Genomic DNA, 19,320 nt, shown 5'->3' with positions numbered 1-19,320 from the left:
TGGGCCTCATTTAAACATTAATTAATTAATTAATATTATTTTGGGGAAGAGGTGGACTTTATGGAGAAAATCTCAAAGCTTTACATAATACCACAAATGCCACATTAATGCCACAAATATCTTAAAACAAATTCTTATGAAATGCAAGTTAAAGAATCATATATTCATTCACATGCCTTTCTGATAATTTAATAAAATACCTTCTTGTAGGAGAGTATGGTTATATTCTTCTGTCAACTAAACTACTACATTACAAGTTTATTCTCACTATTCAAGGATATGGTCATGAACATACTGTATTACTTCTGAATTTGTTTTTTTACAAGGCACCTCCAATTACAGAATATTATCACCAGATAAGCAAATGATCCATGGAAGTCAACAAAATAGAAACCAAATTTCTATGTGTTCTCTCCTCCAATTTTGAGAAAGAAGAGAGCATTCCAACAATCTGTACATGCATCCAACAAAGAATCAGTTCCCCAATTAATCACTAGGGGGATAATTTCCTTCGTAATAACAGGAAATATTTTGTGATGTGCTACACAAGCTACTTCAAAGGAGTTTCAGAGATATTACAGGGCAGAATTGTACCGTCCAAAGTTAGTGGCTCCAAAATGAATAGCCATTTAACTATAATCATGATCGGATTGGACTAAAAAGTAATTAATATTGAAAAGATGGTTAGATAACCATAAGACACAACCACAAGACAGTATAATGTATGAAAAACCAAGAACAAGACTGCGGAGTAAGAAAAGACAAAATATAGCTCATGAGCCCTAAAAATAAATTAAAATTAAATCACAGGAATTTTATATTTATTTATATTAGCTCGAGAGAACTTAAACCTCAAACATCCTGTTATTTCTTTGTTGAAAAGGAAACAGGAGGAATTACTGCAATATTAGGCTTATTGTTTTCAATTAAGGACCTCAGGTTCAAACTAGCTTAGCAGAAAATGAGTTCTACTTTGCCAAAATTAAAATATGTTGATTCAGGTACTATTTTTAGCTTTTTCTTATTTCAGCGCTTTTCTCAAAATAAGCTTTCTCAGGTAACTGAAATTCATCAACACAGAGAACAATGAGGAACTGATATTTTCCAAACGAACCTGTCAGCCTCTGTTTCGCTATTTGCTTTCGGCTGTCATTGAAACAGGGAGGGGGGGAGTGGTGTTTGGGAGGGGAAGTTTAAGTACAGGAGAGATTGTAAAAAGGGAGTTTTGATCTCACGGTCTACTGCGCATGCTGGAGATTAGTGCTTGGTGTCGGTCAAGGCCAACCATCCTGCATACCAACCTGATGATGCTCCTTTAAGATGGAACTCACATGACACCTAAGGGATTTGCAGATTGGACACTGGGATGAGGGTTACCAGGGGGAGGGGGTTTGGTCACATATTGATATGTATGATTTTGCACGCTTTTGCCTCAGATCTTGCTTTGCTTAGCTGCTATCTTTTCATAACCAGTAAAAGTTCTCTTAATTCTGCAAAATGGAGTTAAGTGGTTTCTTTCTTGGTTGCTGATGGAGGCTGGCTTGACAGAACCTCTGTATACACATTCACACGCATATCCCCAGCCTTTTAGTAGTTCCATTGACCTTACCCATCATTTCAAACTCACATTTTTCTGGGAGATCAGAAAATTAACTTGCATTTAACACTTAACTGTCAGCCTGCTCCCAATGTTTACTAGGCAAAATGCTGGAAATTGTATATTCAACACAGGTGTGTCCAACCCATTGGGGTCAACTAGTAATGCAACCCACAAATCATAAACATTTAACATTATTATGTGATTTTATATTATAAAATCATATTATATTTATATTTATATCCAGCCAAGACAACTCCTCTTTACTTCGTGCAGCCCAGGCAAGATAAAAGATTGAATACCTATGCTCTAACACCACAGTCCTTTCCCCTCACCATTTTACCTATTGTAAAACAAAATTATGAAAACATGTCTTTCTCTTCTACTTTATATCTTCCAGCTACAAAGAGAAGTGAGCTTGATTAATTCTCTCAAAACCAATTATTTTAGTTTTAAACCAAAATATCCAACAGCATTAGGTAGAGGTAAGCTAAGATAAATTCAGATTCTATTGACAAAATTTATACCTCTCATAAATTAACTCTGATCTGATTTGTACATCAACTGTACAAACTCTATAACTCTGTTATAACTCTAACTCAGGGTTTGTTTAATCATGATTTGTTGAGCAATAATAAATTGGCGTCATATAATGCATTTAGCCCTACATCATGGTTTACTAACTACAATAGTTGGGTTTGCAAAACACGCTATGCAAAAAAAAGCCCACCACCATTGGATCTAGCATGATTTGTGTACAGAACTCGTATGTGTGTTGCAAATTTACATTAAAAGGGGTACAGAATTTAACATTATCAGATTTATTTACAGGTACTAAGTTTACAACTATCAGTATCACCAATTGTTATCAGGCCCAACCAAAATGTCGCAGGTGAGAATATTTTAAATTCTTCTTCAATTTATTTTCATGCAATACTTGAATAAAACTATTGCACAGGTGTGGGGGTATTGTATGGACCAGAACAACTTCTATTTTTGTGGGTTTGCAAAGACCTAATAATATACCGAGAAACACAGAAAACTAGGTTAATTACCTGAAAAGAAAGAAGGCCAATTAACAGCCACAAAAAAGAAGTAAGCCATTAAAACTTTCGAAATGAATTCTATTTCTTTCTCCCTTCCAAACAATCAGGGAAGTTTCTTTCAACAGTAACTGACACTAGGTGCTTTTTCCTTAGTTCCATCTTGATGGACATCCCAAAAACACCCTGGGTGCAACAAAGGGGTGCCAGCTTTTGATGCCAGATGATGGTTGCATGGAACAATAACCTCTTCTCCACCCATGAACACCTGAGCAACCACCCTTCCTGAAAACCATTGTTTAGGACTACTTCTTCATTAGAGTGCATTGTCCCTTTGATCCAAAAATCCTTTTTCCTTAGCATATGCAGGCAATCAATGATTATACTTAAACTCCAGGCAATTCTCATTATAAAAGAGGTAGCAAAATAAATGCATTTTAATGTGATTTTTTTTTCATTACCAACATTTTTTTCCTATTGGTCAAAATTCTACTAATCAGTTTCCTGCTTTGATTTCTTTGCAATTTTTTAATATATTAATAGGGAGGCAGAAAGAAAAAAAACTTGCACCAAACAAAACAGAAAGTAACAACTTATAGTTCAATTTTTAAACTGTTGGACAGCAGCAAGTAGGCTACTCATTTGATTTTTAATTTAGCAAATTATATCTAATTGTATTTTCTTAAAACAACAGTCTACCATGGCTTTAAAAGCATAATTAGACAAATCTATAAATAAAATTAATCTTGATGTAAAGAGGTAAGAGAAAGTAAAGATCAGCTAAGACTTATAAGGAAAAATGTGCCATAAGCACCACTGTGGTAACTAAGCTTTTTTTAATCGTCTATCAGTCTGTTTTTTTGTGGTTGTTTGATTATGACAACTCTGAAACTCATGCTTTTCATAACTCACGTTATGAAAAGCAAGTCAGACTGAGAGATAATGGCTGGCCCCAAATGTGTGTAACAGCAGCAATCTGACACGATATCTTTCCAGCCACAATCCAATTCTCTAATGTATTTATTTATTCATTCATTCATTTTAAAAGATTTGTTTGGTTGTTCATCTCATGCACCATAAACCTGGGTGACTAACAAACAATAATAAAAGCAGTAAAAAGCATAAAAACCGCCACAAAAATTACTGCCACCTCAAAAAGCAACATACACCCCACACATCTCCGTTTTATTGGGCTCCAATCTCAGTTTACCCACCCAAAGTCTGTGGGAAAAGCAAGTCGTCAAGATTTTCTGCAAGGTTGGGAGGGTAGAGGCCTACTTGGATCTGAGAGGAAGAATGTTTCAAAGATTAGAAGTCACTATCAAGGAGAATACACAACTTCTTTCAGACAAAAGTATTAGTATGTACGCTTAGACTTCCTTAATCTTTACACTCCTAAGAGAAAGAAAATCTCTTTCAGAGGGCAGAAGCAATTATTTAGAGGAAAGGAGAGAAGCAAGTAAATGCTCACCATGGCAGAGAGCCACAGATTAAAGCAATTGCTCTGGAGAAATAGAAATGCATATGGAATTTAATTTAGGCTTCTGAGACAAAGAAAGACGTTTCAGTTGAAATCCCCATTCTACTGAGAGAGAAAAATATCCAAGGCACAAACTGAAGCAGTTTGATTTTGAGGCCAGCTATTGTCAGTTATTACATTTTAATTAAATAGATTTTCTGATTTATTTTACTTTGACATTTTAAATTTAACAACTAGTATTTTAGCCAATAAAATTTAACACTAAAGCTGTATTTTTCTATTATATTTATATAGTGCAAGATTTAGCTATCCGTGATTTATGCAACACATGGTCAAAACATGGTAATAAAAGAAGGAACACATTACAGACCTCACTGTTTAAAAAAACATGCAGCAGAAATGAAAAGTTATATTGAGATAATCTATAAAATGTGCTTACATTGTATGAATGATGTGCTATTCCTTCATAAAGCATGTAGGAAGTCAGCATTTCTCAAAAGTGTGAAGTATTTCCATGTGCTTAAAGTGTGAGCTTTCCAAAGCAAACAACTGTGGAAAGACAGGGGGGGGGGCAGCATATATCCAGCCAGCCATATTTTGGCTTGCTCTACCAGATATCTTCTCTCTTTCAATATTTGAATTGCTCTTCTTTCTAATATGCATAAAGAAGAGGCAACAAGCAGCATATGTACCAAATTAAAGAACTTGGGAAGAAAAGAGCCAACAAAATGTTTAACTACACTCACTAAAGGAAAATAAATATCCCCAAAACAAGATAAACATACAAGAGAATAGATAAAATGCAGCACGAAAGAATTTAGTGACGGGGTAGGATCCCCCTCAGGATTGAAGAGACAAAACCGAATGAAAGACATTGGTTTTTTTTCTTTATTTGTAATGTTTCTAGGGAGAAAAACATCAGGTTCTCTAAAAGGTTGACTTTAAGGTTGACTTTTTTTCAGATAGATAGGTCAACAAGTAGCATTCAGCTAAAGCAAATAAACAAATCATTGTCTCCCTCCCATTTCTAATTTCAGAAGCAAGTAAAAAGTAGTACATTGATTTGGGGCCTAATTTGGTCTACCAGGCCAACTATCTCCCTGCCTGTAAAAGTGATCCCTCTGCTACTGTCTCTCTATGCCTATTGCTGTATGAATAGCTATTATTAATATTTTTCCATAGTGTCAATCAAGAGCTTATTTCAGCAGTAGCAGGCAACCTCTTAGGATTAGTAAAGCACTGACTACCTTCTTGATTATCTTATCTTCAAACACTCTTCTTTCTTGGGACCTCCGCTCTGGGTAGACTGAATCCTCAAAGCATCATTTTTACATCCACACATGGTAACACAACACTTCTTTTTGGGTGATTTAACTCTCCCAAGATGATGCATGTCCTTAGCAGTCTGAAACTAATTAAATCTATTTTCGGTTGGTAGTGATCTTCTTTTTCTCTGGGTCCAAAAACTGTTTTCCTGCCAACTCCTTAGACCATCTCAGCTTCTTTACCTGCCTCACACAGTAAGTAAGACTATACATGTGGAAATATTTTATTTCCTCCCACATCTGTCCCAGCCTCAAGATATCAGCTGTAAATAAAATAAAATGAAATGAATCTGAATCTTAATGCTCATGTAGCAGAATAGCAAAACAAAGTTTATTTGGCCCATTCTGTCACAGGGGAATGGAATAAGCTTCTTCAAATGGGGCTCCATTGTTTTGGGGCTACTACATAGAAGGTCTTGTTTCAGATAACTCTTCAACATACCTTCACCATCAGAAGGAACTATGAGGACCTTAAAACAAAGATAATACAATAAACATCATTTGTGGAACCATCTCTCCCTGGGGGTATCTGCTCAACCCTCTCCCTGAAGTTTAGATAGAATGAAGTCTCTTCTTTTAAATCTAGTAGTCAAGCAGGAGCTAGAAAGTGTTCTTCTCTACAGCTGCCCCTGCCCAGTGGAATATCATTCCCCATGACATCCAGCAGATCTTCTAATCTTAAGGCCTTGAAGAGCTGGCTCTTCCCACAAGCACTTGGGTACGATGAGGCTGGAGCCCAGTAAGGTGGAATGCTGATGTACGGGAGAGGGTTGGGATGCTGGAAGTTTTTCTTCTGGTTGTTTGCATTTTTTATGTTTTAATTGTTTTGTGAGCTTTCTAGGACTTTTGGTTCGTAATGCGGCAGTTATGTAAATAATATATTATTAACAAATAATATAATAAACAAACAAATCCTTAGATCGAGAGTGTGCATATGGCCTACAAGGCATTTCATATTGACATATTTCCCCTCAAAAGCTTCACTCGGGCTGAATCAGCTATCAAGGTGTGCACAGGGCAGAACAAGAACACTGGCTGCAAGCCAGGAAGAAATGAGACAGAACAAGAACTCTGATTGAGTGGACTCTCCTCCAGATTGAGTTCACCTGTACTCCAGATGTAAACTTGGGAAGCATCCAGTCATTTTGCTGGATCATTCAGTTTTTCATCCTTATTCTAGACAATGTGGCATCAGTTTTCAAGGTAGGGTCATAGGTCAGTGCTGAACAAATATTTTACATTCACAGGAACCCAGATTCAAGTCTTGCAATTCCAATTAAAGGAAACCCAAGTATTGGAATTGGCAAGGCTTCTGTTCAGGGTGAAAGAAAACTAATACCAGCCAATTAGAGTGGATAATATGGGGCTAAATGAACCAGTGGTCAGGCAGAGCAATAGTCTGATTATGAAAACGGAGTCATATGTACTGATTTGGGAACCTAAGGAAGGAAGCAAGAAAGATCTAATCTACCCTCAAGATGTTTTCTGCTCAAAGTTAAAGAACAGGGAGATGACGAGAGAGAGAGAGAGAGAGAGAGAGAGAAATGCAAACAATAAAGAAAATCAAAAACAACAATGTGTATAAATGCAATTTCATATATTTACATAGTTACTTGTGATTAGATACAAAATCAGAACCTTGGTTTCAGCTGAGGATTTCGCTTCATTTGTCTAACTAAATAGCTCATGGCTCGAGGGCTAATAGCATTTTTAAAAAATAAGCAAGTACTATTCAGAGTGGTTTCAAGCATTCTTTTTTACTAAAATATGGAAAAAGTGTAGGAATTATGTAAGAAATTTGTGGGCATAATGCAACCTCACATCCCCCACCCACTCCCAGCGAGATTACCACAGGAATTGGTTTCTACAAAATGAGATGTTAAATATCCCTCCCTCCCTTGTATCCTCTTCTTCAACAGAAATAAGACCCAGCATATAAGATGGAAGAAGAAGAGAACTATCAGACCCGCTGCAGCCAGGATTCCTAGTAGCAATTTCACCCCCATCCCCCACCCCTTTACTGGAGAATGGGAAGGGGTCCAGATTGGCAGAACAGAAATCTCAGTCCTTCCTTAGTCCTAACAACAGGAGGGAAGGAGGGAGCTGGTTGGACAGTGGAGTGGCAGTGGTGGCTGGGTATCGGCCAAGCTCGTGGCTAAAATGGCCATCAATACATTCTCCACAAGATGGGCAGTGACTCCAGGAAGGGAAGATATGATGACAGAAGAACATACTGCAAGAAAGAAAGATTTTTTTTTACAGCTATACCTCTAGTAAACGCATCACCAATTTATTTTAAAAAATTAATAATAGTATAGAGGATATTATATCTAGCTTAAGGAATAACATGTGGGGAAACTGGGGAATGCCCCTGTTTAGGGAGCTCCCACTTTCTGAGGCCCAATACTGCTGCCCTCAGAAAGGGAAAAGAGGAAAGCTAAAATATTGAGCCGTGGTGGGGCAGTGGTTAGAATGCAGTACTGCAGGCTACTTCTGCTGACTGCCGGCTGCAAACAGTTTGGCAGTTCAAATCTCACCAAGCTCAAGCCTTCCATCCTTCCAAGGATGGTAAAATGAGGACCCAGGCTGTTGAGGGCAATATGCTGACACTGTAAACCACTTAGAGAGGGCTGTAAAGCACTATGAAGCTGTATATAAGTCTAAGTGCTATTGCTATGAAAATTAAAATAAGCTAATCATTGACTACAACAAGTTCTAGTCATCCTTAAGGAATTAAACAACACTATATATTAGTTGGCAAGTTAGCATACTTTTTCTCAAAATTGATCCGATGACAGCCTACTTTTCAGCACACAGCTCAAATCTATTTATGCATAGTAGTACCTTATTTTTTAAAAGAGAACCAGTGTAGTGAGATGCTTAAATATCAGCCTTTGATCCATTTATTTTCTTTTAGCCCAGCCTACGTCACCAAGCTATTGTTGTGGGGATAAAATCAGGGGAGGCCTCCCTACCTCCCCTCTCGTGTAAAACTACCATCATCTCTCTGAGAAAGGCAGGATACAAATGTGATTAGCAATAAAAGAGTTATACTAACTGAACTAAGATAAGTGAAAATAAATTCTGGGCCTAGTCAACAATTTGTCCTGTTCTACCCTTTCTTGGTACTCAAAAGATCACAAAAAAGAAATGTATATGAAAAAATATATTTAAAACAGTACTCAGCTCAAAGATGTCAAGGGACGCTAATAGAGTCAAGATGGCAATTGCAGCCACGTAATGGCAGTCCCACCCCTAAAGGAAAGATAGAAGTTATCTTGACTTTTATGACAACCTCTGCAAAATAAAACAGCGAAAACGACACAGTTATCATCACTGTTATACTTCAAGAGAAATAAATAGTACCAAATAAAAGTTATGCTTTTAAAGAAACCTTTCAAAAGAAATCTTACCACTAGCAAAAATCTATTATTTTCCCCAAGAATGTTCAGTGATTCTTTGTATTAAAAAAAAAAGCATTTACCAACATATTTTATGTTGTAAGTGCACCAGTTACTTTTACTTCCATTTTTAACTACCTGTGCTTTGATATACAATTTCTGGTTTGTCTTTACAATAGTTTAGGGCAGGGTTAAATTTTGTATAGGCCAAGATAACTGAGGCTGGTGGGACTTGAAGTTCAAAATACATGGACAGCACTAAATTGCCTATTTCTGCCTTAGGGAAAAAACTCAATTTTAGCAATTTGTTCCTTAATATGGCCTTCCTCTTTTAATCAGCCTTTTCCAAGTTGATTTAAATCACCCTTTCCCAAGTTGATTTAAATCACCCTTTCCCAAGTTGATTTAAATCACCCTTTCCCAAGCATAAGAGCTATAACTATTTACCAGTAAAGAGTTGCAATCCAATGCAACTGGAAATCACTAGGTTGGAGAAATGCCCTAAACCACTGTCAAGATTAAATATATGTCTGCATTTCAGTATAATCAAGATTAATTGACAATAGAAGCAAAAAGTATTATTCCTTCCTAGTTATATCAAAGATTAATGTTATGTCCAAGAATGAATGCTGATTGTTCATAAGAAAAGAGCACATACAATCTGTAGCAGAGCCAAGGAACTGTCATTTTTAATGAGAAAATAAATATATACCAAATCTAGATGAACTTTGGAGAGACTCTTTTAGAGCTATTTCACACTATTATCATCCATATTTCCTAAAAAATAGGAGTTTATTTATTTATTTATTTGACTTCTTAGTCGCCCCCTCTCCCCCAAGGGACTCGGGGCGACGTACACTAGCAGCAGTCACAACAATACAATATGGAGGAGGTGGAACAATAAATAAATAAATTACAATAATTTAAAACAATTAAAAACCCAAATGATAGTTAAAGTTTAAAAATTAAAATTAACAATTAAAAATGCCCAAGAGGTGGAGAAGCTCTAAATTAAGCCAGGCCGGCTAGTCAGAACAGGTGGGTCTTACAGGTGGGTGAGTGTTAATCCTTTGAAAAGGATTCCGAAATAACACTTCAGATGTCATGCAAGCCCAAGTTTTTTTCTGTCTTTTCAATTGCAACTGCTTTAAGGTTGTTGACGCACCAAAATTAATGTGATCCTTAAAGCTGCAAGTCTTTTTTTAACTTCAAGCCAAAACTTAAAAAACCTTTTTCAACAAATAGTAGAGAAGTGTTATGCACACATTTGTACAAGATCCAAAATAATTCTTGTAATCATTTTCAAAATATGCCAAGCCTCAGTGCAGAACATATCTGGAGCCAACAACCATCCATATCCAGCATAATAGGTTGCATTCATTTGTGTGATGTTGAAATCGAGAAAAGGTTGCCAGTATGCAATTAGAAACATTAGATCTACTGCCAATGGGCTGTGCTTTCTGATGTGTGATATAATCTACTATACATTCATGAACTGAAAATATAACAATTGGTTTTGAAACCAATTAGTATATAATGCTGTTCATCCCTACCTTTTAATCAGTTAATCACAACTTAAGTTCTACAGTGAATCTAGAACTTAATTTATTGTTCAATAAACTCAAGACTGGAAAGGTTAGACTGTGAAAAGGAAAAAAATAATTCTCTCTTACACACACAGAAAGTTGTTTATATCTTACCATTTTAATGCCCGTTGAAAATGCCACTGGTTTGATAGGTTTGGGAATCTCCAGTTGCATTTCTAGTTGTGTAGACCGATCTTTATGCTGGGCTAATAGCAAAGATGCTGGCAGATGAGAACTTTCCTACAATCAAAATTAAAAACATAGAATAAAATATTTAAAAGCCATAAACCATCCACCATTACTGTCATGCATTCCTAGAATAACAAATTGCATCTTTTTCGAAAATGGCTTTCTCTGGCCATTTCCAGAAGAACAGCGTTCAATACTCCCAGTTTACCAGAAAATGGCCATTTTTACTAATAGAAGAAAGCTACATTACACTCATAAATGTAAAAAAAAAAACCTTAGAAAGATACATTTTTATAGATTCTGCATTAACTAAAACATAATAAAATATAATAACCAGAAAGATAAATGTATTAAAATATGAGCATTATTCTAATAATTACATAATCATGTAGTTAATATCACTTTCAAAGTCATAATAATTAGAATTAACAATTCTAAAAAGCAGCAGCACGGAAAGTCATCTAAGCGGGATCCAAAACTTACAGCCAGTTTTAGATTGGTTCTTCACTGGATTTTATCTGAGGCTGTTTGAAAGTTATTCTCAGCCTTCTCACATAATGAGATTTGTTCTTTATTACAGTGTTATTTTCTCCTTTAATAATTTATCTGCATAAAAAGCAAGGCAATCTCTTTAATACAAAACAGTGTGCCCATTTATTCAAATGGATAATAAGAGTTGCTCAAAAACTTACTTAAAATTTAGGACATAAAAATAATATCACCCAGGCTAGCAAAAAGCAAATAAAATTTCATTCAGCTTTTCCTCTGGTTTCCTATGAATTAATTTCAATACTTCAAAGTGTTTCCTGAAGTTTTCCTTGAGAATGTTGGACATAAGCTCAAAATCATATCATGGAAGGTAGTTGATTTTCTTCTTCCACTTTAGCTTAACTTAGAACTTGCCTATGAATAGCTTATGGTCTGTTCTGCAGTCAGCCTCTGGGCACATCTTTGCTGTTACAACTGAGCTCTTTCACCTCCTTGTGTAAATAATATAGTCAATTTGATTTCTGTGTACTCCGCCTGGTGATGTCTATTTATATAGGTGGCGTTTTGGTTATCTGAAGACTGTGTTAGCAATGAAAAAAAATCACTGGATTGGCAGAAACTACTAAGCCATTCTCATGCTTTATTTCTGTTTCTTAAATCATACAGCACTATTACTTTGTTCTTACAAAAAAAAAATCTCCCCAATTCTGCTCCAATATTTCCAACCACAAGTAGCACATCATGCTTGCATATTGCATCAATTTCAGATTAAACTTGACCATAAAACTTGTCAACCTCTTATTCTGCATCAGTGAATGGAATATAAATTGTATATTAAAGGGGTGCCTACAAAATCCAGAGAGTATTAATGCACTGTAGGATTGCTGTTGCTATATCCTTTCTAACTATGAAAGGACCATAGTTCCTTCTTTATTTTTTGTTCCTGAATATAAAATGTTTGTTTTCTGAGTGCTAGTATCCAATTCCATACATTTCAGTTAAGTGTTGCTTAAGAGGGCAATGGGCAGTCAAATTCCTTTCACTATTTTGAGCTTTCCAATGTTCAGGCTTCTAACATTCCATGTTTCCACTTTAATTCTACTTGTACAGTTTCAGATTCTCTTTTCCTTAAGAAATTGGAGCAATTGAATATGGATTCCACCTTACTGAAACAGAATTGGAACCTGAATCCACTTACCATAAAATATTTAGAATAAAAATGAAGCACTTTTTCAAAATAGTTTCCATTTGGTAGTCAAATTTGTTTCACAAACTATGCAGTGCATATCACACATTTTATAATGTGAAAGGATTGGTTGATCTACTTGCTGTAATTCCTGAGAGATGACAGAAGAGACATAATTTCCTATTCATATAATGGAATTGTTGGCTTATTATAACTTTTGAAATGCATAAATGATCTCCTTATCACATAATAGACAGCAAATAGATCAGTTATGGGATAAAATATGTTTTTGTGCCTAGTTGTTTTTCATGTAATGGGTAGGTTCTACTTTAACAGCAAAAAAAGCTCCAAAATATGTATATCTATACATTAGGAGGCAGTTTGGCATCGTGGTTAAGGCATCCAGATTAGAAAGCAAGAGAACATAAACTGTAGTCCCTCCTTGGGCACAAAGCCAGCTGGATGACCTTGATCAGTCAATTTCTCTTAGCCTTAAGAAGGAGTCAATGGCAAACCATTTCTGAAAAACTTTGTCCAGAAAACTGCAGGGACTGTCTAGGCAATTTCTGAGAACGGGAAAAGAATGAACAGGAAAAAATTATAATTACTATTATTGAATAAGAGTCTTGAGGAGAATATTGAAAATCCTTAATACTAATACAACCATTTTAGAATATTTAAGCATATTTTAGAATCAGGAGTATTCTTCAAAATACTATTCTTCACAATAATTAACTCCTGAAGTGAGCCTTAAACAAAAAAAAGATTGAGAATAATTTCCTTAGGGGAAGAAAAATAACACAAACAAGAACCTTTTTTTTTCTCCTGCCCTTCACTTTACCTTTCAGTCATTAACAATATATTTAGATATGTTTAGTAACGATGTGTACCCAGATGTCTTTCAATTACCTATTTTGGTCACATTCTAAAGATTATTTATAACTGCTCTTTTCTGCAAGGCATTTGGCAAAATGGATTTCCAGTAAAACCAATTGCTTTATAAGAAAACAATGTTCAGCTCATCTAAATTAAAAGAGCATTTAAATCTGAGTTGGAAACATTTCGGTGACTCACTATAAGCTTTCGCTCCCTTTTCCTCTCTTAAGTCATTATAAAAAGTAAACTGTTAGTGATAAAGCTATTTTGAATTGACCTTCATAGTTTGATTATATGTAAGGTACATCTACATTAAGGAATGCTTCCTCTATACGTTATTCCCTTGCCACATGAGAGCAAAAGACATTATCTTGTTCAGTATTCTTCCACTTAGGAAGAACCTTCCTTTAGGAGGGCCAACAGTGTAAGAGACTATGCTATACTAATTACAGTGTAAGACTACAATGAAGTAAAGTAAAATCCTCTCTTAGTTATAAAGCAGGCTGGATGTGTGGAACAGGCGGAGTGTGGAGCTAGTCACCATCTCTCAACGGGATTGTAGAACTTCCTACCCTAAAAGTTGGTTCCTTCAAAAAACTAGCCAAAACGCTGGAGGAAGTCCAAGAATATATTATGTACTGGCTGAACTTTGACCAAACAGATCTTCCCCTTCCCCATCATTGAAGATCCTCCAAAAACTATTCCAAAGGTGCTTTTTTCAAGAGGCAACTGGACTTCCTGGTTTTTCTTTGAAGACATTTTGCTTCTCATCCAAGAAGCTTCTTCAGTTCTGACTGGATGCTGGGGAATGGAATAAATCCAGTCAGAGCTGAAGAAGCTTCTTGGATGAGAAGCGAAACGTCTTCAAAGAAAAACTAGAAAGTCCAGTTGCCTCTTGAAAAAGCACCTTTGGGACAACCATGACCTGGATGACTGAGAATCTCCAAAAGACTACTTACTAAAGATTTAATAAGTAGATGTTGTGTTTTTATTCTTTTTTTATTATGACTTTGCTACATTCCACCTGAGATATTTGTGATATATTGTTAATAAATGACTTAGTCATTTCACTAAAACAAAGTCATTGACTGGTTTCACCCCCAAAAAAATGCTTAATCAAATCTGTTAACAATAGCAATATGGCAGCTACATTTGCACATGTGCAAAGATAGGGAAATGATTGAAGACATTTTAAAGTGCATAATCACTGGTAGAAACAAAGTCGGTGATATATCATTTGTTATGAGGAATTAATATGAAATAGACATGAATTATTGTGACAATGAGTATGTTTATACGGAAATGAAAATACATTAAAAGAAATGTAAAATATGATAAATAAAATAGGAATCAAGTCCTCGGACCCTAGAATACTGAAAGGTGGCTAAACATTGCCAGGTCCTTTATTGTTTAACTTTGAGGAGAACTATGGAATTGGGGAGGTGACAAAGAACAAGAAAAGAATGCAGACCCTCCTTTTCAAGAAAGGGGGAAATAGAGAATCCCACTAAACCTAATACCAGTACCTGGTGTTAGAGCCAGTAATAAAATGGGTCATTTGAAACCATCATGAAGATAATGCTATGATTTCTAAGAGTCAGCAAGATTTTGTAAAAATAATAATAATAAGAAGTCATATTAAATAAAACTTATTGTCTCCTTTAACAAAGTAAATACCTTAGTTGACAAGAGGAATGCTGTGGATATAAGCTACCTAAATTTCAGCAAACTTTAGGCAAGGTTCCACTTAATATCCTCAGTGACAAGTTGTTAAAATATGGTTTAGATCACGGGTGTCAAGTTTGATCATATCACGCGACATATTGTTACTTTTGTGACTTTTTTGCCTTTGTGGAGCTGGGGTAAGTGTGGCCTGCATGTCACACATGCCCCCCCGCCCCAGGCCGCATAGCCTATGTTTTGTTTGCTTTTTTCACATTCTTTCAAGTTGAAGCTGATTTGGAAATATTTAATATAAAGAAGGACTGAAGAGGGATGGGAAATGACGTTTAGAAGAAATATATTCTCCGTTTAGTTCTTTAAAATTGTAAACAAAATTCATCCACAGCTTTAAAAAAATATACTACAGGATAAAGGCTAGGTCCAGCACACAATTTCCCCTTCCTTACTTCCAACAGGCTTGCTTAAGTTAAAGAGAAACATTTGCACTTATAGCTTTGAAAGTGCTATTTTTAAGAATTCAGCTCTAGATACATGTCCATCAACTTGAAGCCAAACAACTCCAACTTCTTGTCCTCGTCCTCCTCTCTGCAATAGCTAACAAATGAAACAATCAGCAAACTACTTGGCTTCCCTCAGTGTATTTTTCCATGCTAACTGGCTGGTGAGCAGTCTTTCCAAGGATGCTCTCTGCTGCCAGGTTACCTACCAACTCTGCCAATTTTGAGATAAGGGTGATAGTTTAGGCTTTCTTCATAGTTTTTGTAGATGTAGTTGGCTCCTGCCTTATTCTCCCACCTTTCAATTTAGGTTTAAAATATATCCATAATTCATGCATTCATTCATTCATTCTCTCTCTCTCTCTCTCTCTCACACACACACACACACACACAAATTGACAACTAATTATGAAGAGACAGAAAAAGAGAAAAGGCAGTTCTCAGAAGAAATCCAATATTCTACTCTAGCTCATTCAACCAGTATAGAGTAAAAATACTCCTATTCAAATCCCTATATAGTCCTGAAATCTCAGGTTTTGTTAATCTGTTAATCTATTCCATAGGATTGTCTAAGAAATAAAATATCACAGGTGTTTCTTGAATTTCATAAGCAAAGAGCTGCAATGATTTCAAAAAGTAAAATAATAAAGGAAACTCTGAGTTAATCCTTTAGTATTATTCTTTGGTGGCAGGAAAAAAGGAATAAACCATACAAAAGAGAAACATAATCAGTCCGTTTCAGAAGTCAGTAATAAGTAGTTGCTTATTAAACCTGTCTCTTTCATTACTTACCAACTTATCCAGAAGTTCCTGTTTATTCTTCCTCTTTAACATCTGTTGCATTTGTTCCTCCTTTTGTATAAGAAGCCGCCTCTGTTCATTCTCCTGCCGTTCAACCTCCAGTGCCTCTTCCAGCTCCTCTTGTTCTCGAGACTAAGCAGAACCATAATAATTAATACTTCTGAGCTGAAACATGTTGAAGGTACAGGACTTGGGCAACAGAAAACCTGAAAAAGCAGCTAGTATCTACACTTAGGAAAAGTCAACTGTGGACATCAAGGACATTATAAAGTTTTTTGTATTTTGACACAGACGGGGAGCTGATATCATCCTTTCCCATAACAAAATAGCATTTAAAGAATAAAAGCTAGGGTATAAACCTTCATTTCAATAAGTTGTTTCATGAGCTTTTCAGACTAACGAAATAAAAGTACCAAGGTCCTATTTCCTTAAGAAATAGGCTAAATCTCATTGTCAAACATTCAAAACTAACAATAGAAATATGTCCAGATAATCTGCACCTCCCTTATTTGTTCAATTAAGGATTAGATTACATCCATGTTTCAAGAATTCTAAACAAAGCTGGGAAGAGAAACCAAATATACTTATGTTTTTCCTTATATGTCATGAACACCTCAATCTACTCCATTTTCCCTGGTGGTTTGTTGAAATGACAATGCGGGCATCTATATCCTATATCAGTGATGGCGAACCTATGGCACGCGTGCCACTTGTGGCACGCGGAGCCATTTGTCAGGGCACGCGAGGCGCTGCCCTGTCAGCTGGCAAACGCGCATATGCGCGCTGGCCAGCTGAGTTCACCTTTTTAAAAGCTATTTTTCGCCTTCCCCAGGCTCCAGAGGCTTTATAGGAGCCTGGGGAGGGCGAAAAGAGCCTCCCCGCCCCCCCGGAGGCTTCAGGGAAGCCTTCGGAACACTTAAAACCACCCTCCGAGCAAACCGGAAGTGACTTCTGGGTTGCTCGGAGGGCGGTTTTAAGCGCTCCAAAGGCATCAGGGAAGCCTCGGACGGTCCCTGAAGCCTTCGGAACGCTTAAAACCACCCTTCGAGCAAACCAAAAGTGACTTCCGGGTTGCTCGGAGTGTCGTTTTAAGCGTTCCGAAGGCTTCAGGGACCATCCGAGGCGTCCCTGATGCCTTCGGAGCGCTTAAAACGACCCTCCGAGCAACCCGGAAGTCACTTTTGGTTTGCTCGAAGGGTGGTTTTAAGCGTTCCGAAGGCTTCAAGGACCATCCGAGGCTTCCCTGATGCCTTCGGAGCGCTTAAAACGACCCTCCGAGCAACCCAGAAGTCACTTCCGGTTTGCTTGGAGGGTGGTTTTAAGCGGTCCAAAGGCTTCAGGGACGGTCCCTGAAGCCTCCGGGGGGTCGGGGGAGGCTCTTTTCGCCCTCCCCAGGCTCCTATAAAGCCCCCGGAGCCTGGGGAGGGCGAAAAAAGCATGTAAAAATGGGGGGGTCGTGCATTGTGCGCGCATGCGCACTGGGGGGGTCGTGCGTTGTATTATGGGTGCGGCACGCCCGCACTCAACCCCCCTGCGCTCCCCCCACTTGTGGCACGCGAGCCAAAAAAGGTTCGCCATCACTGTCCTATATCCTAAAGTCACCAGATAAAGGAACTCAAAAAATCGATTAGCGGATGGAACAGATGCATTTAAATATTTTGCTATGAATTACGTTGTTTGAATTAATTCAGAGGGAGAAATGACACAAGCAAGCCCTACACAACTTACCAATTTGATCTTATTTTTATGAATAACTTCTTTGTTTTCTTTCTGGTATATTTCCATTTTCTTTCTTATGCTTTCTACATCCACATTGTTGGTGAGGTTGAATACTGGATCAACATTGATTAAAAAACAATGGAGAAGGGAAGGGAAGGGAAAGGAAGGGGAGGGGAGGACAGCTATATATCAGTAAACATTAAAAGCATTGCCTTTGTTCCAAAAATAATATTTCATAAAATATTCCTATCTTTAAAATAATAGTTACTATTAGAAATTTTGGAATAAGCTTCTTATAAAAATTGGTGATGAAATTATCACCTTCTACATTCACACACTTTTATTTAAATTTTGTTTTGTCCTCAGTTGTTCCATAATTCCATCAAGCAACAGCATACTTAATGTGGCCACTGCTGAAAAGATAATCACGGGATTATACTAAGTGTGAAAAATACAAAATTCAAGCATTCTCTAACATTTAACTGTACAGGAAAAAAAGCAAGACTCTGGAAATGCAATGAATTTTTCAACAATACTGATGTCAAAGTCTAGATCTGATTGTAATCTTTGCCCATTATGTTTCTTATATAATGCCACATTATAATTTTTGGCTCAACCATACTTGGAATTCTTGATAAAGTTCTAGTCACTGCTCAATTCTCATAAGAATATTGGGAATCCAGAAAGGATGCAGAAAATAGTTTGGGTACAGACGTGTCTAGAACTGACCCTGCGGTCAGAATAAGGCAGCTACTTCTGATAGTTGAAGTTTAGAATAAAAAAGGCAGAAAATTGTTAAAGTTCACTGAAAAGTTCAGTTTGTTTCATTTTGGATTTTGCATAAGTATGCCAGAACATCAGGTGAGTTCTATCAAAAAATCAAAAGAAATCAAAAGAAGAATGGTATGGAATGAATAAAGTTTACTCTATTTCATTATTTCATAAACAAAATAATCGAACATGTGAAAAATATAGAAAAGCAATTGTCCCCTAGATTCTATAATGGGTTGTATCAACTTTCATCATAATAACCACCTTCTCCCATGTGGTTCTAGTCCATCCTCCATCATGATAATTCACAGGCCTTAAATAATCTCTTTCACAAAAATAAGATTTTTGTGGAAGGGGGGAAAAAAGAGAAGAACTTGTGCTGTTCTCAGACACAGTGACATAAGCAAATAAAAATACTACTAATATGATAACTTCCTATAACTGGTGTGCAATATTGTGTCTTGTTGATGAGTTACCTAGAAATGGAAAAATAAGGCACAAAATAGAATGCAAGAGTGAGTGAATGAACGAATACTATCAATTAACTTTTTATCAGGGAACAGCATCTATGGAATGTCCTCAGAAGCAATTAACATAACTAGCTTTGAACACTCATGTGGCACCTACTCACAACTTAGCACCTCCAGTTAGGCTAGGACTGCAATTCCCAGAATGCC

At 36.6% G+C, this 19,320-nt stretch overlaps 1 protein-coding gene across 2 annotated transcripts in view; it reads right to left on the bottom strand.

The window, feature by feature from the left end:
* The window catches only part of MNAT1 (MNAT1 component of CDK activating kinase), a 137,426-nt gene that overhangs the window by 40,121 nt on the left and 77,985 nt on the right, over window positions 1–19,320 (bottom strand). For both annotated transcript variants that reach the window (XM_081934671.1, XM_081934670.1), the window contains exons 4-6: window positions 17,882–17,985; window positions 16,145–16,285; window positions 10,547–10,672 (exon numbers count right to left, since the gene is read on the bottom strand). In XM_081934671.1, coding sequence (XP_081790797.1) covers window positions 10,547–10,672; window positions 16,145–16,285; window positions 17,882–17,985 — 371 coding nt within the window. The remainder of the gene's footprint in view (window positions 1–10,546; window positions 10,673–16,144; window positions 16,286–17,881; window positions 17,986–19,320) is intronic.

Source organism: Natrix helvetica (assembly GCF_964273705.1).
Source record: "Natrix helvetica genome assembly, chromosome: 1".
Taxonomy (NCBI): Eukaryota; Metazoa; Chordata; class Lepidosauria; order Squamata; family Natricidae; genus Natrix; species Natrix helvetica.
Note: the sequence above shows the minus strand (reverse complement) of the source record. Positions and strands in the feature narration are given on the sequence as shown.